This window comes from Hippocampus zosterae, chromosome 16, assembly GCF_025434085.1.
Source record: "Hippocampus zosterae strain Florida chromosome 16, ASM2543408v3, whole genome shotgun sequence".
In the NCBI taxonomy this organism is placed as follows: Eukaryota; Metazoa; Chordata; class Actinopteri; order Syngnathiformes; family Syngnathidae; genus Hippocampus; species Hippocampus zosterae.
In genome coordinates, this window is record NC_067466.1 from 5,807,149 (window position 1) to 5,828,064 (window position 20,916).

Here is a 20,916-nt window from a genome sequence, read left to right on the forward strand (position 1 = left end):
TGTCGTCTCCATCAACCTCTATGAACGAACACGTCGGAATATGGACTCAATCTCGAGGTCAAACTATAACCACAGCCGGTACAGGCCAAAGGTGTAACCGAGTTTTCATATTATAATTTTATGGAGTGAAGGCTGTATAATAAAACATGATAGATATGATAGATCATATTTCATTCAGACTGTCAAGAAAGGAATTACGGTGTTTAATTAAGCTTCTCAAGGAGGACTGTTGCTGCACCGAATGAAATTTATGCAAGTAATATGAAGCGAGATCCCATGGCAGTCATTTTTACCAACGCTGAAAGAATAGCGGAAAGAAAGAACGGTGTTGAGAAAAAAAACCCATAAAGTGCCGATGTTTAAATAATGTAAAATAAACCCATTCAGAGCCTCAGGAGATTAACCCTATAGATTGTGCTTTGTTACTCGCTTTACTTAAAAAGAGACACGAAAGCCAGAATTTGTCTCAATTGAATAAAATGGAGTCAATCGCGTGGGCAATGGATCCGTGGAAATTCAAAAGGGAGACACTGCCATCTGTAGGGGTAACATAGAACAGCGAAAGCGGTTATAAATACATTTCTGTACTCCGTGTGGTGTAATGACCTCCAAACGGAAGCCTGCAGTTTTTGAAAAGAGGAGTTGAATCATTAAAATAGTTTTGCATTGTTTTTCAAGTTTCTCTCTCTCTTTTTTTTTAATTTCACTTGCCCTGTTGAGGGGTTAGTTTAGAGCACAAGTGTCAAACTCAAGGCCCAGGGGCCAGTTCTGTCCCGCCACATCATTTGATATGGACCACGAAAGCACATCAAACATGTTGACTTTTATGATGTTACCTAAAAACGTTTTTTCAATCAAAAACAGGGTGAGAGAGAGGCAACTGATTAGCTGTGGTGATACTTGAAGGGAAAAACTGAAAGGAAAAGAAGAAGACAAACATTTTTATCAACATTTCAAATTCTCGTATGAAATATATGAGAGCGATTGTAAGTTTTCTTGTTACCAAAGCCCTCAGGACAGGAATTTAAACTATCGTTGAATAAACCATTATTCTTGACTTCCTTACGTGATTTCACTCATAACGGCCCTCCAAGGGAACCCGTAACTGTAATGTGGCCCGTGACAAAAATGAGTTTGACACCCTTGGTTTAGAGCACAGGCATCAAAGTCAAGGACCGGGGGCCAGATCTGGCCTGCCACATCATTTTATGTGGCCCGCGAAAGCAAATCAAGCATGTCAAGTTCAATGTTACTTGCTTAAGTCTGAACCAAAATTTCAAATTGTCATATGTAATCTACAATGACAGTCAATATTCTGGATTTCTGATTTTAAAAATAGTTATTCATCAATTTATTGCGTGCTGTGTATGTAATATGTGGAGGTGATTAAACATTTATATGGTTTCCCAAAATTCAGCGTCATCATTTCAGACACACGGCAAACAAAAGCCCGGATGGATGGTTGTTTATTGTCTTGTTGCAATGGGTGGCCCGGCCCGTGTTGGACAGTGACGGCTCACTGCATCTATTGGATTAGGCAAGGATTTTAAACTGGGATTATGCCATTGGGCTGCAGTCAGCATGGGGTATGTGTGAGCCTTTCCATCACTGGGGTAGATGAGGGTGTGTTCCTGTGTGTGAAAGCACTCAGCAGACACAACAGTGTATTTATTTACTGTCCTTTTGGCTTTATTGCCGTCGGCACAGCGCTTCAGCCATGAACCTGTTTTGCTTCACTCTGGTAAGAATTGTCTTCTGCACTTCTTGGTACCTATGACTGTAATGCTGCAACAAATCGAGAGGAATGGAGATGTTGTTGTTGACATGGACCTGCTGTTGCTTCCAATATTGTTGTTATATGTGTATTGATTCAAATACAAAGACGAGCCACAACATTATGACCACTTGCATACTTGGGATCCAATACCAGAGGATGTAGCACATTTTCTATCTATAAAATAGTAATAATAATAATAATAATAATAGTGGTTTCCTCCCACATTCCAAAAACATGCATGGTAGGTTGATTGGACGCTATAAATTAGTGGTCCCCAAATTACGGCCCGCCTCCATTTGGCCCGTCCCCCCTGAGTATTTCATTAGTAGTGTTATTATTAGGCGGCCCGTTGGTCCAATGGTTAGCGCGTCAACCTCACAGTGCAGAGGTTGTGGGTTCGATCCCCTCCAGCCTTCCTGTGTGGAGCAGTGAAAAGTTACGTGGCCCTCATAGGAAAAAGTTTAGGGACCTCTGCTCTAAATTGTCCCTAGGTGAGATTGTGAGCGCGGATGTATGGCCTGCGTTTGGCTGGCAACTAGTTCAGAGTGTCCCCGGCCTACTGCACTGGAGACAGCACGCCCGCGACCCTCGTGAGTATAAGCGGTTTAGAAAATGGATGGATGGATGGATAGTTGGTTGTCTTATATCGATTTTGCAAGTTTGCTGTAAAGGCAGGATGCAGGAGTTGTTAAAATGCATGAATGATGACGTTAAAATATTAGGTAAAATACATTATACCGACCCTATAACATGTCTAATATTTCCGAAATTATTTTTCTATCTATAAAACATGAGAGAGATGAGAACATCCGAGATGGCGCCGTAGTGGGCAGCTGTCGGACTTGCTGGTGCTGGTGAGCTTTATTTCCCAATGGGAAGTAGGGATTCAAGTGAATTTAAATGTTTTGAATTCCCCATCCTTTTTTTCCCCTGTCACTTTCTATGAACCAGAAAGTCGTCTGTAAACAGAATATCGCGAACCGATGATTTTGTTGAGCCGTAGCTGAGGTCTCGTGTGTGTTCAAAAGGTTCCCTCCTCCCAAGTTTTCAACTGTGTATATTTTTCACCGCTTCCCTATAACATAAACAGCATTAAATGTCATCATTAAACAGCAGTACTGCATATCCAAGTATGCTTAATATACCGATTAAAAATTGATGTGGCATCTGGCTTAAGCAGCATAAATGTAAAACCAAATGATTGAAGTATATTTATTTTTAAAATTGTACACAGAAGATCGATTCCTCTTTGATGGCCACTGACAGCTGTATATTATGATTCTTTTTTTAATTTGGAGTTGAGTTGCTCATTTTAATGTGTCAGATTAGAACTTTTGTATTTATTCATTTATTTATTTTTTCTAATGTTCTTGTGTTTGGATTTAGGATGGCTCCTCCGAGAGCATATATGAACCATCCCACAACTCATCACTGAATGACGTGTTCCCAAATTCCCACTGCAGCCCTCTTCTAAGGCGTAGACCTCAATGGACTGGCTCAGATCCAAACATTAGTTATGTAAGTTTATGGTACTCATCAGGATGTTCACAATAGTCAAAATTAGTTCAAAATCTGCATTATTGCTAGTTGCATCCAGCTAGTACCAATCTTCTTTTTGGAATATTTCATTGTTTCATCATATCGTCTGTTTCTTTTCTTTCTATGTTTAAAGTTCAGCTTTATTTGTTTTTTTTATTTCCCTAAGGTCCAAACGCCAAACAATGTAAGATTAAAAAGAAACAATAGAAGGTATGTGCATCTTCTTATTTGGGTCAATGCAAACAGGTAATACAATATATCTTTGTGTTTGCCTTCTGGAGTAATTATTTAGCATATTTGAACCGGAATGAATAATATAATAATAATTCCACCCTAAATGTACTGCCATTGAATGGGATGTATCAAGAAACGTATTGAATCGTCTTTTGTTGAGAGCACTTTAATGCGATGTGACTCACTGATGATACATTTTTAAGTAGAATGATTCCATTCAGTTCGATTCAATTCGCTCAAGTATTTTACTCAAAATTAATTTTCTGATTCAAATTGGTTTTCATCTCATTAGACTCCTATTTATAATTAGCCACTCAGAGAATATATTCACAACAGGGCTAATCAGCCGAGCTACGACACAACTGTTATTTATTTATTTTCTTCATACTTTCAGGTCTTGCATCACAACTTCGGCAATAGAAAATGAAACATCAGGTTTGTTGTGTAAAATGAATCTTAATCATGTTTATCGTCTCAGTTACTTGATCAAAAACTTTTTTTTTTTTGATAAATGGTTTTATGATGGTTGTGTCTTCCCTCAAAGAAACAGACTATTCATGTTGGACAGCATCGGGTCTCAGGATTGATATCCATCATCAAGAGACAGAAGACAAGATAGGTCTGTATAATTTCCTTTTTTTTTTTTTTTAGATTATGCCAACCCCGATGACATCCTAAAAGAGCTAAACAAACACAGAAAATACGGTAGCAAACGTTGACGATCAATTGCATGTTCTTTTTTGACAATATGTGAATCAGTAACATTCTTACCTGATCTTACATGGACATCTACAGCGGCCTGTCAAAGCAACACTGAAGACCCGGTGAAGGAGATGACCTCAGAAAAGATGAAAAAAGGTCATCCAGTTCAGGTAAATCACATTGCCTTGACGCTTTTATCTGGTTCCACTGTGACAACAGTATTTTTTGATGGAGTCACCTTTCTTTTCCCCTAATTTGATACTTTATGAATATATACATTTGTGAATATTCATGACATACAATATCTCATACTGCATAGATTGTTTATACAGTTTTAGAAATTTATGGTGCTACGAACCATGTTTGGTAACTTAAAAGAGGAGAAATGGGGGGCACGGCGATCGAGCGTAATCAATGTTGTTAGTGAGCAGGCGCACAGCGGAGTACCGGCATTTTTCAATTTTAGCTTCTAGCATCGCATTTCCCCAGTCGAGGTATGAGGTGCATGTTGATCGGTTGATCAATAATAGAATAATGTGCATGTTCAAAGGGAATCAGGCTGGGCTGGAGTTGGCGTATACTTTGAGGAATGTCTGATGACATCCTGAATCTGAAAATATTTTGGGTTATGCTGTTGTATGTTATGTGTCACGAATACCAGTTGTACCTTCCACTGCGATGATAAGGCGATTTGATGAGTTGGGTGATTTTATATCTCTGCAATGACAGACATGGTGTTCTCAGGTGCGCTGTAGGACCACACTGAATTTTATGTAAATGAGGGATGCCGCAAGGATTGGCCGTGAAAGGTAGACTTCCTTCCCGCAAGTGCCCCATTGCGCCCAATTCTTCTTGCACAAAGTCGAACAAAATACCAAAAGAGAGAAAACTCCACTCATGCACACAGTTAGACTGCGCTTTACGCTAGACTTGCAACCAGCACAAAAAAAACCACTTTTGTCAAATGATTATGAAATGTGAAACAATCATGCTGTGTCACTTCAAAATTCATTTAATTTTCCCACTTTGTCTTATTACAGTATTTGAATTTGATTCCACATTGTACCCCCATATTAGGTACAATATGCTGTATTTTCAGATTTTTCACTCTCAGATTTTCTCATGTTACTCAGCACGGATGGCTGAGCAGAGTTTAGCCTTGTGTAATCCTGTGCCCACATGACACCGTGTGCCGGGCATGCAGGTAAAACACGTGCGTGGATGTCGGTGCACGTGTAGTTGCACGTGAGTGGCCATGACACCGGTGCTTAGTCTTTGCCCATCATCTATGCGTCAGATTGGAGAATGGAGAACCCCCAAATTTTATTTTGAGATCTTTAATCTCCTCATGTTTGAACACAACTGTGGCTACACGAGGTCGAGGCAGCATGTGAATGAACGTGGGTGAGATCGAGTGCACTGTACGCGAGACAAACCACATCCACTGTTCAGTTTAATCTCCATTATCACATGGCCGCCAGTCTTGAGGAAGAAGGCAGTAGTTGCCTCATCCCATGCATCTGTATTTCTATTTAACCCTCTTAGGGTCAGTGGTTGCTACAGTGGACCGCCTATCATGTTATTGGGTTACAGGTTATCATTAGTGGTGCATGAAAGGGTTAAAAAAAATTGTGTTTTATTATTTTGTCATTTTATGTGAACTGTTCTTTTGATGGCCACGCGGGCACCCGCAGTGGCTCCTCTCCCTCCTGTGGTTGAGAGGAATTACATTTCATCTGTGCTGTATGTTGCACATGTAGCACATTTGACAATATAGTTGACTTGGACTTGGAAGCAGCCTGGACATCTATCATGTTGTGTGAGCGCAAGTCTTAGTGGTCAAATGTAAATGTAACTGAATTCTAAAACATTTTGTGATGAATGTTTTACAATGACTCGTTAGACCAGTTTATCTTTTCAAAACAACTTTATGCAACTCTGTGAAAATAATACTGCTTGATTTATTATTATTATTTTTTAATGTTCAGACATAGAAAATGGATGGTACATGTTTGGATTCATTTGTGAACCAGCACCTCCCACGTCCCAAAATGGTAATCAATGAAAGGCTCGGGGGCCACATCAGGCCCGCCCACAGTGCCTGACCGGCCTACACAATGACTATGAAGTCAAAGTAAAATGTAAAATATGTGGTTTTATTTTTAAAAGTGTGCATTTGCACACTTTAAAAAAAATGTTGATGCTAGTACAAGGAAGGTAGCCATGTCTACATTTATAGCAATCTATCGAAACAAAACAGTACACTTTTTTTCTAAAAACATGAAAAAATAATGTATTTGCAAAATTAATTACCATAAATTCTTTACAGGAACTTGTGGCTCTTTTGTACACAGTACATGAAAATAACAAGATATGACAGTGCTGTATGTGTCACGTTGTGCCCGAAGCGATTGACAGATCGCTTCGTGCACAACAAAAAAATAAGGAAGTGGATCCCCGAGATAGCAGACAGAAAACGAGATCTTGTCAAAGAACAAAAAAAGTCTTTAATACGGAACACAAAATACCCGACAAGAAGAATAACAAAAAGCGCTGGTCAAATAAGGACCAGGGTACAAATAAGGTGACAACAGAAAACGCTCGCGGAAAACAAAAGCGAGGAATATCTGAATAGACTATAGGAATAATTTAAATACAATCAATAATTGGTACGACGATACAATTGCCAAAAGGCTAGGAAGCAATGAGTAATGTTAATTTAGGTTTTACTTTCGCGAAGGAACAATGGCGCGGCGTGGAATTCTCCGGCAGTGAGATGACTGCCGGAGTCTCAAAAATAAAGGGGGGTAATCAGCCCGAAATTACGGGCAGGTGTGCCGAATGGCGGAGGAGAAGACCCGCCACCTGCTGGCGGACGCGCGACGTGACAGTACCCCCCCCTCAATGGACGCCTCCCGGCGGCCTACCCGGTTTGGAAGGGTGTGCAGTGTGGAAGTCGCGCAAAAGGGACGGATCAAGGATCCAGGAGCGAGGCACCCACTGCCGCTCCTCAGGCCCGTAGCCCTCCCAGTCGACCAGATACTGGAACCCCTTTCCCCTGCGCCGAGAGTCCAGGATGGCACGAACCGTGTACACCGGGTCACCGTCGACGACCCGCGGAGGGGGCGGCGGCGTGGGAGGAGGAGCCAAGTCACTGGAAGACACGGGTTTGAGTAGGGAGACGTGGAAGACGGGGTGAACCTTCATGGTGGGCGGTAGCCGGAGCTTGACTGCAGCTGGGCTGATGACGGCCTCGACCTCGAATGGTCCAGTAAACCGGGGTCCCAGTTTCGCAGACGTGCCGGCCAGGCGAAGATCCCTCGTTGCCAGCCACACCTTCTGTCCCACCACGTACGAAGGAGCAGGGCGCCGGCGACGATCCGCGATCCGCTGGTTCCTGGTCGCCGTGCGGGACAACGCAGCCCGGGCCTCCTTCCACACGCGATGGGCCCGCTTAAGGTGGTGCTGCACAGAGGGGACCTCCACCTGCCCCTCCTGGGACGGGAACAGCGGCGGCTGGTACCCGTAGGCGGCCATGAAGGGGGACCTACCCGTGGCAGAAGAGACGAGGGTGTTGTGCGCGTACTCCACCCAGGGTAAGTGGTCGACCCAGGATGAGGGACGGTGAAGGCACACACAGCGGAGGGCTGCCCCCAGATCCTGGTTGGCACGCTCGGCTTGTCCATTGGACTGGGGGTGGTACCCCGAGGTCAGACTGGCCGTGGCCCCGAGGGACCGGCAGAACCGCTTCCAGACGCGGGATACGAACTGGGGCCCACGGTCCGAGACAATGTCCAGTGGAATACCGTGGAGGCGAAAGACGTGCTGGATAAGGAGGTCGGCGGTCTCCAGCGCCGAGGGCAACCTGGACAGAGGCACAAAATGGGCAGCCTTGGAGAACCGGTCCACGATCGTGAGGACGACGGTCCTCCCACGGGATGGCGGTAGGCCCGTCACGAAGTCCAGGGCGATGTGGGACCAAGGACGAGGCGGAACGGGCAACGGCTGGAGCAACCCCGCCGGGGGCCGGCGTGAGGACTTGCCGCAGGCGCAGGAGGTGCAGGCACTGACGAAGTCCGTCACGTCCCTCCGAAGCTCCGGCCACCAGAACCGCTGGGCGACGAGTTGTATAGTCCGGTTCACCCCAGGATGACATGCGACCTTAGACCCGTGTCCCCACTGTAAGACCTCCGACCGCAGCGACGGAGGCACAAACAGCCTCCCCGTGGGGCATTCTGCCGGAGCCTGAACCCCCTCCAGAGCAGCTTGGATCCGCTGCTCAATCTCCCACTGCAAAGACCCCAAAATGCACTGGGCCGGGAGAATGGCCTCCGGAGACCGGTCCTTCTCAGCGGGGTCGTGGAGACGGGAAAGGGCGTCAGGTTTGGTATTTTTGGACCCTGGGGAGTAGGTAAGGATAAAATGGAAACGGGTGAAGAATGGGGCCCACCGGGCCTGACGGGCGTTCAGTCGTTTTGCGGAGCGGAGGTACTCGAGATTCTTGTGGTCCGTATAAACTGTGAAGGGCTCCTTCGCCCCCTCGAGCCAGTGCCGCCATTCCTGTAGGGCGGCTACCACGGCCAGCAGTTCTCGATTACCTACGTCGTAATTCGACTCGGCAGCGCTGAGTCGACGGGAGAAAAAGGCGCAGGGGTGCAGCTTCTGGTCGACCGGAGAACGCTGGGACAGCACCGCCCCCACCCCCGAATCCGAGGCGTCCACCTCTACGACAAACGGGAGATCAGGGACAGGATGTTGTAATACCGGGGGACTGGTAAACGCCGCCTTTAGGTCTTTGAATGCCGCGTCCGCGGCCGGGTCCCACCTAAAGGGGGCCTTAATAGATGTAAGCCGGGTCAAGGGGAGCGCTTTCTGGCTGTAACCGCGGATAAAACGCCGGTAGAAGTTTGCGAACCCCAAAAAGCGTTGTAATTCCTTACGGCTCGTTGGAACCGGCCAGTTAGTGACTGCCTGCGTCTTGCTGGGGTCTGCCCGTAACTTGCCCTGTTCGACAATGAAGCCCAGGAAAGAGATGACGGGTACATGGAATTCGCATTTCTCTGCCTTGACGAAGAGCCGATTTTCTAGTAACCGTTGTAACACCAGCCTGACATGTCGCTGGTGTTCCTGCAACGACCGGGAGAAAATTAAAATGTCATCGAGATAAACAAAACAAAAAATGTTCAACATGTCTCTTAACACGTCGTTGATAAGATTTTGGAAGACGGCGGGGGCGTTTGTCAGCCCGAAAGGCATGACTAAATATTCGAAGTGACCTAACGGGGTCTTAAAAGCCGTCTTCCATTCATCACCCTCCCGGATGCGGACCAAATGATATGCACTGCGTAAATCAAGTTTGGAAAAAATAGTGGCCGTTTGTAAAGGGGCGAAGGCGGAGTCCAGTAATGGTAGTGGGTACTTGTTTTTAATCGTGATCTCATTAAGCCCACGATAATCCACGCACGGTCGCAGGGTCTTGTCCTTTTTCCCCACAAAGAAAAACCCCGCACCTAATGGTGATCGCGAGGGTCTAATGAGACCTGCAGCGAGCGAGCTGTTTATATACTCCGTTAGCGCCTCGCGCTCGGGTTGGGACACCTGATACAGCCGTGAGGTCGGCAACGGAGCGCCCGGCTGCAGGTCTATGGCGCAATCGTAGGGACGGTGCGGGGGCAAAGCGCGTGCGCGATCCTCGCTGAAAACCTCACGAAGGTCCCGATAGCAATCTGGCACTCCGTCAAGGCAGATAGCTTCGGGGGTTTCGACACTGGTTCGTTCATGTTCCCCGATGGCCGATCGTAGACAGTGTTTATAACAATATTCGCTCCAACTGCCTACTGCTGGGCGCTCCCAGGAAATTACGGGGTTGTGGGTCTTGAGCCAGGGCAACCCAAGAATGACCGGAGCATTACGGGACCGCATTAAATAAAAACGGCGATGCTCGACATGGTTACCGGAGAGGCGGAGTTTCAGTGGTTCTGTTCTACACGTAACTACCGCCAGGGGGCGCCCATCGAGATCACAAACCCGCTTCTTATTAGCCAACTCCTCAATACCACAACCCAACTCGGACGCGAGAGCTGTGTCCATAAAACATTCATCCGCCCCCGAGTCTACCAGGGCTCTAACCCGCAGCGACCGGGATTCCCCAAATATCTCCCCCTCGAGTTCCAGTCTGTTGGGATTTCCCGGCCGGGGGTCGATACGCCTTGGCTCGGGAGGTACTACGCGGGGTCGCGACTCACAGTACTTGGTGTAAGGGGAGGGCGGCGACTCCGGATGGCCGAGAACAGCGTGCGGACCTTGTTGGGCGCTGTCAGACATGGCCCGATCGCTGGGTCGACGCCTTCTCTCCTCCAAGACAGCGTCTTCGCCACCTAGCTGCATCGGCTCCTCCGCGGTATGCCGGGACGGGAACCGATCACCTCCACGTTCCCGGTCTCTCTCCCTCAGGCGGTTGTCTAATCGTAGGGAGAGATCGATCAACTCCGCCAGGTCGGAACTGTGGTCACGGGTCGCCAGTTCATCCTTGAGCCGGGGATTTAATCCATGGCGAAACAGCCCACACAGTGCTCGGTCTCCGTAGCCACTCTGGGCGGCCAATATCTGGAACTCGATCGAGTAATCCGCCACCGATCGCCTTCCCTGGTGGAGTTCGAGCAGCCGGCCCTCCGCCTCTCTGCCCCGCACGGGATGGTGGAACACCCGGCGGAACGCCGTAACGAATTCGTGGAGCGAAGACCGGAGGCTCGGCTTCGCGTCGCTCGTCACCATCGCCCATGACGCCGCCGGACCTGTCAATAAGCTCATGATATATGCCACTTTAGCGGCGTCATTAGCATAGACGGAAGGCTGTTGGTCGAACACGAGCGAGCATTGGTGGAGAAACTGTCCACACTGCCCGTGCTCACCCCCGTAACGTGGGGGGTGTGGAAGCGAGGACTCCCTCATCATTGTGGGGAATGATGCGAGAGCCTCAGTGGTGGTAGGGCGAACCACGGGGGGGGGTGCTCCCCGTGTCTCTACCTGTACCAAACGGGGTTCGAAATTATCGAACCGATGAGCCAGCATGGAAACCGCGCTGCGGAGTTCCGAAAGGGCTTGGCCCTGCGGACTCATCTGTTGCTCTTGTCGGTACAGAGCGGACAAGATCTTTTCCATGTCTGCGGGATCCATGGTGGCCGGAGAATTCTGTCCCGTTGTGCCCGAAGCGATTGACAGATCGCTTCGTGCACAACAAAAAAATAAGGAAGTGGATCCCCGAGATAGCAGACAGAAAACGAGATCTTGTCAAAGAACAAAAAAAGTCTTTAATACGGAACACAAAATACCCGACAAGAAGAATAACAAAAAGCGCTGGTCAAATAAGGACCAGGGTACAAATAAGGTGACAACAGAAAACGCTCGCGGAAAACAAAAGCGAGGAATATCTGAATAGACTATAGGAATAATTTAAATACAATCAATAATTGGTACGACGATACAATTGCCAAAAGGCTAGGAAGCAATGAGTAATGTTAATTTAGGTTTTACTTTCGCGAAGGAACAATGGCGCGGCGTGGAATTCTCCGGCAGTGAGATGACTGCCGGAGTCTCAAAAATAAAGGGGGGTAATCAGCCCGAAATTACGGGCAGGTGTGCCGAATGGCGGAGGAGAAGACCCGCCACCTGCTGGCGGACGCGCGACGTGACAGTATGCATATTTGTTGTTGTTATTATGGTGTGATTGTGTGGTCTATTTCTCAAGTATGAGCATTGCCATATTTCAGAGTGGCGAAAGTGCAGAAGACAAAGATGGACCAATGACTTCAACTTCAAGAAGACTAAAGATGTTACATGATTTGGTTCAAGCCAAAAAAGGACACCAGAGTGCTTCTGGGAAAGGAACAAACGAGCCTAATAATAGGAGTGAGTATCATGGTAAAATGTGTTTGCTGGTGCAGTATTATACTGTGTTGTCATCATTTTGCTGCCACTTACCTGTATATCAAGAAATCAAAGGAAATAAAGGAGGCCCTTGATCTCTTCAATTTTCATTGAGGGACGCTTTATTGAGTGATGTATTTTGATATAGTCATTTAGTAAAAGAACAAAAATCACAGGTCTGTAACTTTTGCACAGCACAGTATGTTTATAATCATTGTTGTTATACAAACAAAATCTGTACTCATTGCCAGATAATTCATCCGACATGTTAAGTAACACCAACTCAGTGTTCACCTGCATCAGTCTGGGCAAAAGAACGGAAAAGTCTTCCCAAAGTGATCAGCAGCAGCAGCAGCAGCAAGAGGAAGTAAAAAACCTCAATGTGGATTTGAAGACAAAAGTTGTTCAGAACACCATTGACTGTTCTCAGCCACGTTTGCCCTTTTATCACACTTGCCACCAACCTGGACATAAGATGGGGGTCTGCGAAGGCAACTTGGTGCTTCCTCAGGCAAGCGAATGGGATCGCTTTGAGAGTCTCATTCAGGAACTGGACAGAAAAGAATCTGATCTTCCTCCAACCACGTTTGCAGCAGCCACCAAAGATATCCAATCCACAGGAGACAAAGTAAGATTTCAGGCTATTCTATGTCGATTATATTGGATTCTGCTTGACTGGCATTACACCCCTGGAATATAACCAGAAATATAAGCAATACCGGTAGTTAAAATGCACATACGGTATATGCTGCAGACAAAACAAACTCTCCTCCAATTTGACTAGTACAGGCTATAAACAAGCTGTGAGGATGTTTATCAATAATATATTAGGATAACAATACCGGATGATAACTATATACACTGCAGTTGACTGGTGACCGGTCCAAGTCACCTGGGACCAAATACCCTCATTTCTTCCCTTACTCCATTCCATCAAGCTTCTTTTAGGTTTTCCTTCGCGACATCCTCATGAATCTTTCCACTAAAAGTGTCTGAACAATCTCAGTTTGGTCTGTCTAGCGATGTCTCCAAAATGAAATCTAATCTTGGGCTGTGCCTCTGACGAGCCAATTTCTAATCTTATCCGACTTGGTCACTCCAAAAGAGAACCTCAACATGTTCATCTCCAGCCTCTCCAGCTATGCCTACTGTCGTCTCTTCAGCGCAGCCGTCGTAGATCACGGCTGACCCCATCACTGTCTTATAAATGTTTGCTTTCATCTTCCACCTCCCCTCTGCTTGAATCTATTTCTTCCTCCTTGGCACAACCCTGAATGATCTGTACTGTTGATCATTACTCTTAAAGGTCCTCCACCCCTGCTATCTTTTCTCCCTGTAGCCTGCACTTCCCCATCCGCCCCTCTCATTCAAGCACATACATTCTTCCTTACTTCTGCTTATCTTCATTACTCTCCTCCACAGTGCATGTCTCCAACCTTCGAACTGTTCCTCCACCTGCTCTCTGCTCTCAATTCAGAACACAATGTCATCTGCGAACTTCAAGGTCCATGGGGATTCCGGTTTATCATCCAACCTATCCCCATCAGCCTATCCATGGCTGTTGCCAACAGGTGTTCAGAGCTGCTAGATCCGTATATCCACCTAAAAGCCCCTCTGTCACATCTGCAGCACACCTCACCAACTCCAATGTAATCTTACACACCACCAGCCTATGCTGGCTGGCTAAATTCTCACCTACCACAACCTTATAGTCAGTCATCTCAGTCAAATCATCTGTAAAAGATGGAGTCTACAGATGTGTTTCTACCTTTGCTCTTGGAAGGCAACTTCTGGAAGTTGAGTGTCCGACAGCCCTTTCGATCCTTTTGGCAAAGTCTAGCAACATCTGTCCCTCTGTCTTGAATACAAAACCTGCCCATCAATTCTTCGTCAGGCCCCGTTGCCATTGCCAGCCTCTCTGCCATGGATGCTCTGAACTACTTTGGCTACCCCTTCTTTTAGGTCACATGCAACCTGTGGCGTGAAATAATGAATAAACATAACACCTTCAAGATCAAGCTTTAGCCTCATCAGTTGATCTGAGACTCTTTTGTCTTCGTATGTACACTAGGGTAAAATAATTTGAACTGAGCTCCAAATCTTTTAGCTTTACTGCTTTTCCACCTGCTCGCTTGGACACCCTGTCCATTGGTGTATAAATTACACATTTTTCCAAATGATCAATTCAAGCAATTGTCGAGCTTCTCCTGTCATCATCCCAACATATCATTCGAGTCCTTGCTTTTAGTTTTAGGCTCTGTCTTTCCCCTTCTCATTCTACCAAAGACTATGCTCCTTTCTTCTCATTCATTTTTGACCTCTTATCCGCAGAATTTTCACAGGCGCCTTGTCGTTTATCTGCAGCAATGGCCATAATTGCTGTTTACCAAAGCGCAACTGATGTATGAAATGAAATGATGAGCACTCGTAATTGTTAGGCTAAATTTTACGCCAGATGTCCTGCCTGACACAACTCTCAGCTTGGAATCAGCCTCTGATCATACACCCACATAGGGCTATATTCCACAATTTGTAACAAATTACATTTCATCAATATTGTATGGTGCATAAATTTTTGCATATTTTTTGCGGGACTAGGGGGGGGGGGTCAAAAATCGCAAGGCACAATAAATCACATAGGGCTATATTCCACAATTTGTAACAAATTACATTTCATCAATGTTGTATGGTGCATAAATTTTTGCATATTTTTTGCGGGACTGGGGGGGGGGTCAAAAATCGCAAGGCACAATAAATTAACTAATCACTTCAGGAAGCTAGTTTGGTACCCATTTGTTGGTGATACTAACCTCCATAGTTTGGCCCTGAAGGGTTCGATTATGTGGTTCATTTGGTATGGCACGAGCTTATTTGAAGCCTGGGGGTGCAGCCCAGAAACTGTTTGCTTGAAGAGTACTATGACGTGTACTATGATGTTTATATGAGACAATGAGGTGTTAGGTCACTCACAGTCAGCATTAGCAAATGAGCCAAAGGCCAAGAGAAACAGATGATCACTAAACTGTAGTAAAAGACCATTGAACTGAAATGAATGATCTATCAGAAGGCATAGACCAGAGCTTTTTGAAATGCTTGTATAAATTGTACTTGATTAATTTAAAGTCCGAATGCGGTATGATTTGCGAAAAGAGAAACACATTAGTAATCATCGGCGCTATCATCAATACTAGTACAGTTTGAGCTAAAGTAATACTCTTAATCTAAGAACTGTATGGCTTTTATAGACTGACCTAGTTTTGGAACAGAAAAAAAACTAACACCAACTGTTTATGATGTAGTTTAGCACGAGGGGAATACATCTTTTAGGCAGCTGTTGGCCATCTGTCATCATATCACATACCATTTAATCTCTCATTTACCCTACAGCTGACCGTATTTGGAAAATTGGTCACGCCCACGGAGCCGCCGCCCTTTATGAAACCACAACACAACGCAAGTCCTTTGGTAAAAGTTTACCAATCTTGACACTGTGCATTGTGACGAGCTCTCCCTTACCATGTGCTTTGTGTTTAATGCTGCAACAGAGCGGGTCCAAACTAAGCAAGAGGCAGACTGCAGACTCACCACGGCCTGACAAGCAGCCCATTGAAACCACAGCAAAGAAAAAAAGTACAACTGCTGTTGTAAGTCCACAAACCTTGCTGAGGTGGAGGACATTGTAGAGTTTATGTCATCATCGATATGCTGTCATTTTTCATAAATGTTTTTGGTCCACACTTAATATGACAGCGTATAAGTGCCACTCTGATTAAAATTAATATAACAACAATAAATGGATAGAATTCGAATAACAAAGTCAAAATTTGGAAAAAAATAGGTTGACATTTTACCTAAAATAATGCAGGTGACATACATTTCCTAAGTACCGTATTTTCTGCACTATAAGGCGCTCCGGAGTATAAGGAGCACCTTCAATGAATAGCCTATTTTAAAACTATATCAAACTAAATATAGGACACACTACATGATAAGGCGCATAGAATAGAACCTGCAATAGTGGCTGTGATTGCGCTATGCATCCACTAGATGGAGCTATGCCAAAGGGAATACAATACAATTCAGCTTGATTAATATCGGGCCTTCACAACCGCTGCAGCTGGAACAAAGCGCTTTAGAACATTTAAAATACTACGTCCAATACATCAGAAAATTGATCTTTAAGTAGCTCCCTCAGGATGTAGTATGAAGCATGACATGAAGTCCATAAAAATACAGGATTTATTCTTTGGTATAAATCAACATGCTTCGTTTCATAATGGCTGTGCAAAGGTCAGAAAGTAGTTTTCTGACTGAGTGTGTGTTGGCGAACGCACATGTCAATTCGTGTCGGGCAAAACCCTTTGACATTACAATCAGTTCCTGCTAATAATCACCATTAGATGGCATAGTAACACTAACAGGGAAATAACTCAATGGGGAATATAAAGAGACAGTAACACCATGTATAAGGCGCATCGAATTATAAAGCGCACTGTCGGCTTTTGAGAAAATTGAATGCTTTTAGGTGCACCTTGTAGTGCGGAAAATACAGGAAAAAAATAGCTCTCGAGTGTACACCTCTGAGGTCTCACTTATATAAAACAAATCAACTCTTGCAGGGATTAAGTGCTCCCCATGAGAATTCTAATACAGCAGCTTCGTGTAATGGCTTTATCACAGGCTCATTTTATCTTGACACCACCAGTGGAGAAACACAAAACAAATACTTGAGAAGACATAATAAGAATTGTGTTTCCTTTCATTGCAGTGTGTTGACACCCAAAAACCAGATGCTAAGAAGAGGGAGTCTGGTGTCATGAGGATACTGACCGAGGGACGCAAGCTCTCCAGTAATTCAATGGAAAGCCTCTATAGTAGACAAAGTTCCTCAAGTAAGAACCCTAATCATAACCGTGACACATAGACATATAGTGACAGACATAAACATTATTCGTGACATATAGAATAAAATTGGGGTCCTAATTCGTAACTTTAAACCTTTCATGCACAAATAATGATAACCTGTAACCTGATAAATTGTCCACTGTAGTAACAGCTGTCCCTGAAAGGGTTAACATGCTGGTCTAATTCCGACCTTAATTTGATTTTATTTCCATCGACTTTATTCTCAGACTAGTTATGTTGTTTTTTTTTCAAACCCCATTAAAAATACTTCAAACACTTGTTAGAACTATTCATAATGTCCAATTTGGAGTGCAGTAAAAAAAAAAAAAAAAAAAAAAAAAACGCTCTAATAATTCCAATGTTTTTTCTTGGGTTTTGCCAGGTGGAGTTACCAGTGACTGTTCCAGTAACAGAGACAGTCTGAGGCTGGAGGATGAATCCTTTTGCCCAAGACTTTACTGTGGTCGAGCGCGAGTACATACAGAGTTCATGCCAAGTCCATATGACACAGAATCCCTCAAGCTTAAGGTATTCAATTCTGGAAAGTCGCGATACATTTAACGATATAAAGAAATATCCGACAATTGCGGTTTAATGAAACCAGCAGAGGTAGTGTGTAATAACATTGTCAGATTCTGACCAAACCGAACAATGTTTTAGGATTCCAAAAATTCTGGCTGATTGCAAATGATATTTATTCAAGAAAATCACACTGACAAAGTATGAACTGAAATCGCTGGTCAGAACGATTCATTGATATTAATTGTATTGAGGTATAAAAAAATCACACTTGAAGCATAACAGCAAGCAAGGTCAATAATCCGACAAGGACTAGGCTGCTTGTCAGTCCTTAAATACGGAGGCAGGTTTGATGGGGAAACGCGGCACAGGTGCGCGTGCTGAAGGGAAATGCCCTTCACTCCAGCTGCAGGTTGAACACAATCAAGACAGAACATGACAAACGTTGTGAAATGTGTCTAATAATTCAATGACGTAATTAAAATGGAATTATATATATTCCTAAATGAATGTTGAATGTCCTATTAAACCTCAACATATTCTAAAATCGTGGTGTCAAACATACGGCCCGCGAGGAGGTTTGATCAGGCCTGCAGGATAATATAAATGTGAAAAAAATGGATAAAAGACACGGAAGTAATATTTTTTAGTAAAATGCAATTAATAGATTATCCGCTAGTGGTACACTGTTTACTTTTTAGTCTGTAAAGTGTAGGCAGGGATTACATTGAGATTGTATATGTACTGTACATGTGTAAATGGTTTAAAAGTTCCTTTCTTTATAAATCTCATTTAATCTGAATATTCATTCATTCATTCATTCATCTTCCGAGCCGCTGGATCCTCACTATGGTCGCGGGGGGTGCTGGAGGCTATCCCAGCTGTCTCCGGGCATATGATTTACTATATTTTTCAATACCAATTACTTCCTAAAATTTTGTGCCTTTGTACAATTGGGATTACTTCCCTGTACCAAAACAGAGGAAAGACATGATATTTTGGTTATTTATAGCAGAGTAAGGTATCATTTTAATCGTCCGGCCCACTTGACATTTAACAAGTCCGTATGCGGCCCACAATGTGAAATGAGTTTGACACCCCTCATCATGAGGTGAGGTTATGATGTCACTTGTGATCACACAACAAAATTTCTTATTCAGGTTGGCGATGTAATTGACATCATCCACAAGCGCCCCATGGGAATATGGACTGGGATGTTGAACAACAAAATCGGCAACTTTAAATTCATCTATGTGGATGAGTTATCAGAGGCGGCTCCTGAGACACACGAGGAAGTGCAAAACCACAGACCGCCCCCAAAATGCACCTCGACTATCCATGAAGTGTTGAGGCGTCTCAGTTTAGAGGTATTCTTTACAATGCACAAAACATCAGCATTTTTTTGTCACTGTGTTTTTTTGATGACCAGAACTTCTGCACATGCATTACCAGGAATATTCAAGCTCTCTCCAGCAGAACGGTTACCAAACAGTAGATGACTTGATGAGGCTGAGGGAGCATCACCTGACAAAACTACAAGTGACGGATCCAGAGCACAGGCATCGTCTGCTTGCTGCGGTCGAGTCCTTGCAACAACTGAGCTGTGAGTTTTGGGTAAACTCGTTTAAGGTCAGGCGTGGAGCTGCAGACATTTATTGTCTTCGTGATTTGATATAGAAAGATGGATCCAAATATGAAAAGGACAAAAAGGAATATGATCCTGCGTGAATGGTGAAAGGGTTGTCACTAATATAACGACCACTGACTCATCATGCCCCGTATCTTTGCACTCACATTCACACCAAAGCGGATCACCACGAGTTTGGTTTTCAACCCTCGATCTCTTCGTCAGATGTGCTAACCGGTTATGCGCTGTTAGCACCAATTGAACATATATAAAACCGAATGACAAATGAATCAAATGGCGGCTATTGGCAGCCTCCATGGTCTCGGTACTCGCCCATCTGTGTTAATGAGGACAGAGTGTCTAAAAATGAAAGACAGAAAGACAGACAGGCGAACAGTAGCTGAAAAAGAAGACTTTCTCATCCATGCATCTTTGTGATAATATGCAACGTGTGCCATTCTCTTCATCACAGCTAATTGTGACTTGGAGAAGGAGCCCAAGCAAGAGGTCGGGACCCCTACTGAAAACATGAAAAGAGACATGAGAGACTCAGGCTGCCACATGACATCTGATAGCACCGACATCAGTGGAGAGGACGCAGACATTCGTTTTCCTTGCGAGCCATCTTAACCTCGCTGTATCTGCTCCCATTGGGTTCCATCTTAAGGAAACATGGTATTCCTTTCCACTGCTATGCAGATGACTGCCAGATCTATGTCCCACTGAGCAAGAAAGACACCTTCTCATTAAGGCCACTCCTATCCTGTCTGGAAGAAATCAAAACTTGGATGGCACAAAATTTCTTGAAGTTCAACGAAAAGAAGACAGAGGTGATATTGTTTGGCCCCAGTGGACCTTGTACATTCCATCCTGTAGACTTGGGCCCCCTATCTCCTTATCTGAAATCAACGGTCTCAAACTTGGGACTTAAACTGGACAGTGATTTCAAACTCGATCGGCAAATTGGTGCCGTTGTTAAATCCAGCTTCTTTCACCTTAGACAGCTGGCCAAAATAAAACCTTTCCTCTCACATGAACACTTTGAGACAGTAATTCATGCCTTTGTCACATCCCGGCTCGATTACTGCAACGCCCTGTACTTTGGAGTCAGCCAGTCCTCCATCAAGCGCCTTCAGCTGGTACAGAATGCCGCTGCTCGCCTCTTGACTGGTACTCGTCAGAGGGAGCATATAACTCCTACTTTGGCATCCCTTCACTGGCTCCCCATTCATTTTAGAATTATTTTTAAGATCCTCCTCTTTGTTTTCAAATCTCTGAATAATCTCGCGCCACCTTACCTCTCTGAGCTCATACGCCCCTACACCCCTGCCCGGCGCCTCAGGCCTGTGGACCAGTCTTTGCTAGACGTACCAAGAACTAAACTGAGGCTCAGAGGGGATCGAGCCTTTTCTGTTGCTGGTCCATCTCTCTGGAATGACCTCCCACTGAACATTCGGCAAGCCTCCTCGCTGCCCATCTTTAAATCCCTCCTCAAAACTCACTTGTATTCTTTGGCGTTTGACTCAGCATGACTTAGATTTGCTATTGGTTTTACTGCTTGGTGCTTTCTACCGCCTTATTACTTATTACTTATTACTGATTCGTCTTACTGTTTATTGTATATGTTAAATCGCTCCATGTACAGCACTTTGTATGCAGCGATGGCTGTTTGAAAGTGCTCTATAAA

At 44.7% G+C, this 20,916-nt stretch overlaps 1 protein-coding gene across 1 annotated transcript; it reads left to right on the forward strand.

The window, feature by feature from the left end:
• The first annotated feature begins 1,425 nt into the window (after positions 1–1,425).
• samsn1b (SAM domain, SH3 domain and nuclear localisation signals 1b) lies at positions 1,426–20,839 on the forward strand. Its single transcript, XM_052046248.1, has 15 exons — positions 1,426–1,741; positions 3,164–3,295; positions 3,483–3,526; positions 3,945–3,985; positions 4,095–4,169; positions 4,346–4,422; positions 12,022–12,160; positions 12,430–12,806; positions 15,566–15,643; positions 15,724–15,822; positions 16,947–17,070; positions 17,466–17,611; positions 18,763–18,969; positions 19,055–19,205; positions 19,702–20,839. Exons 1-15 carry the CDS (start codon positions 1,718–1,720, stop codon positions 19,857–19,859), a joined length of 1,872 nt encoding a protein of 623 aa, XP_051902208.1. The 5' UTR covers positions 1,426–1,717; the 3' UTR covers positions 19,860–20,839.
• The last annotated feature ends 77 nt before the right edge of the window (positions 20,840–20,916 follow it).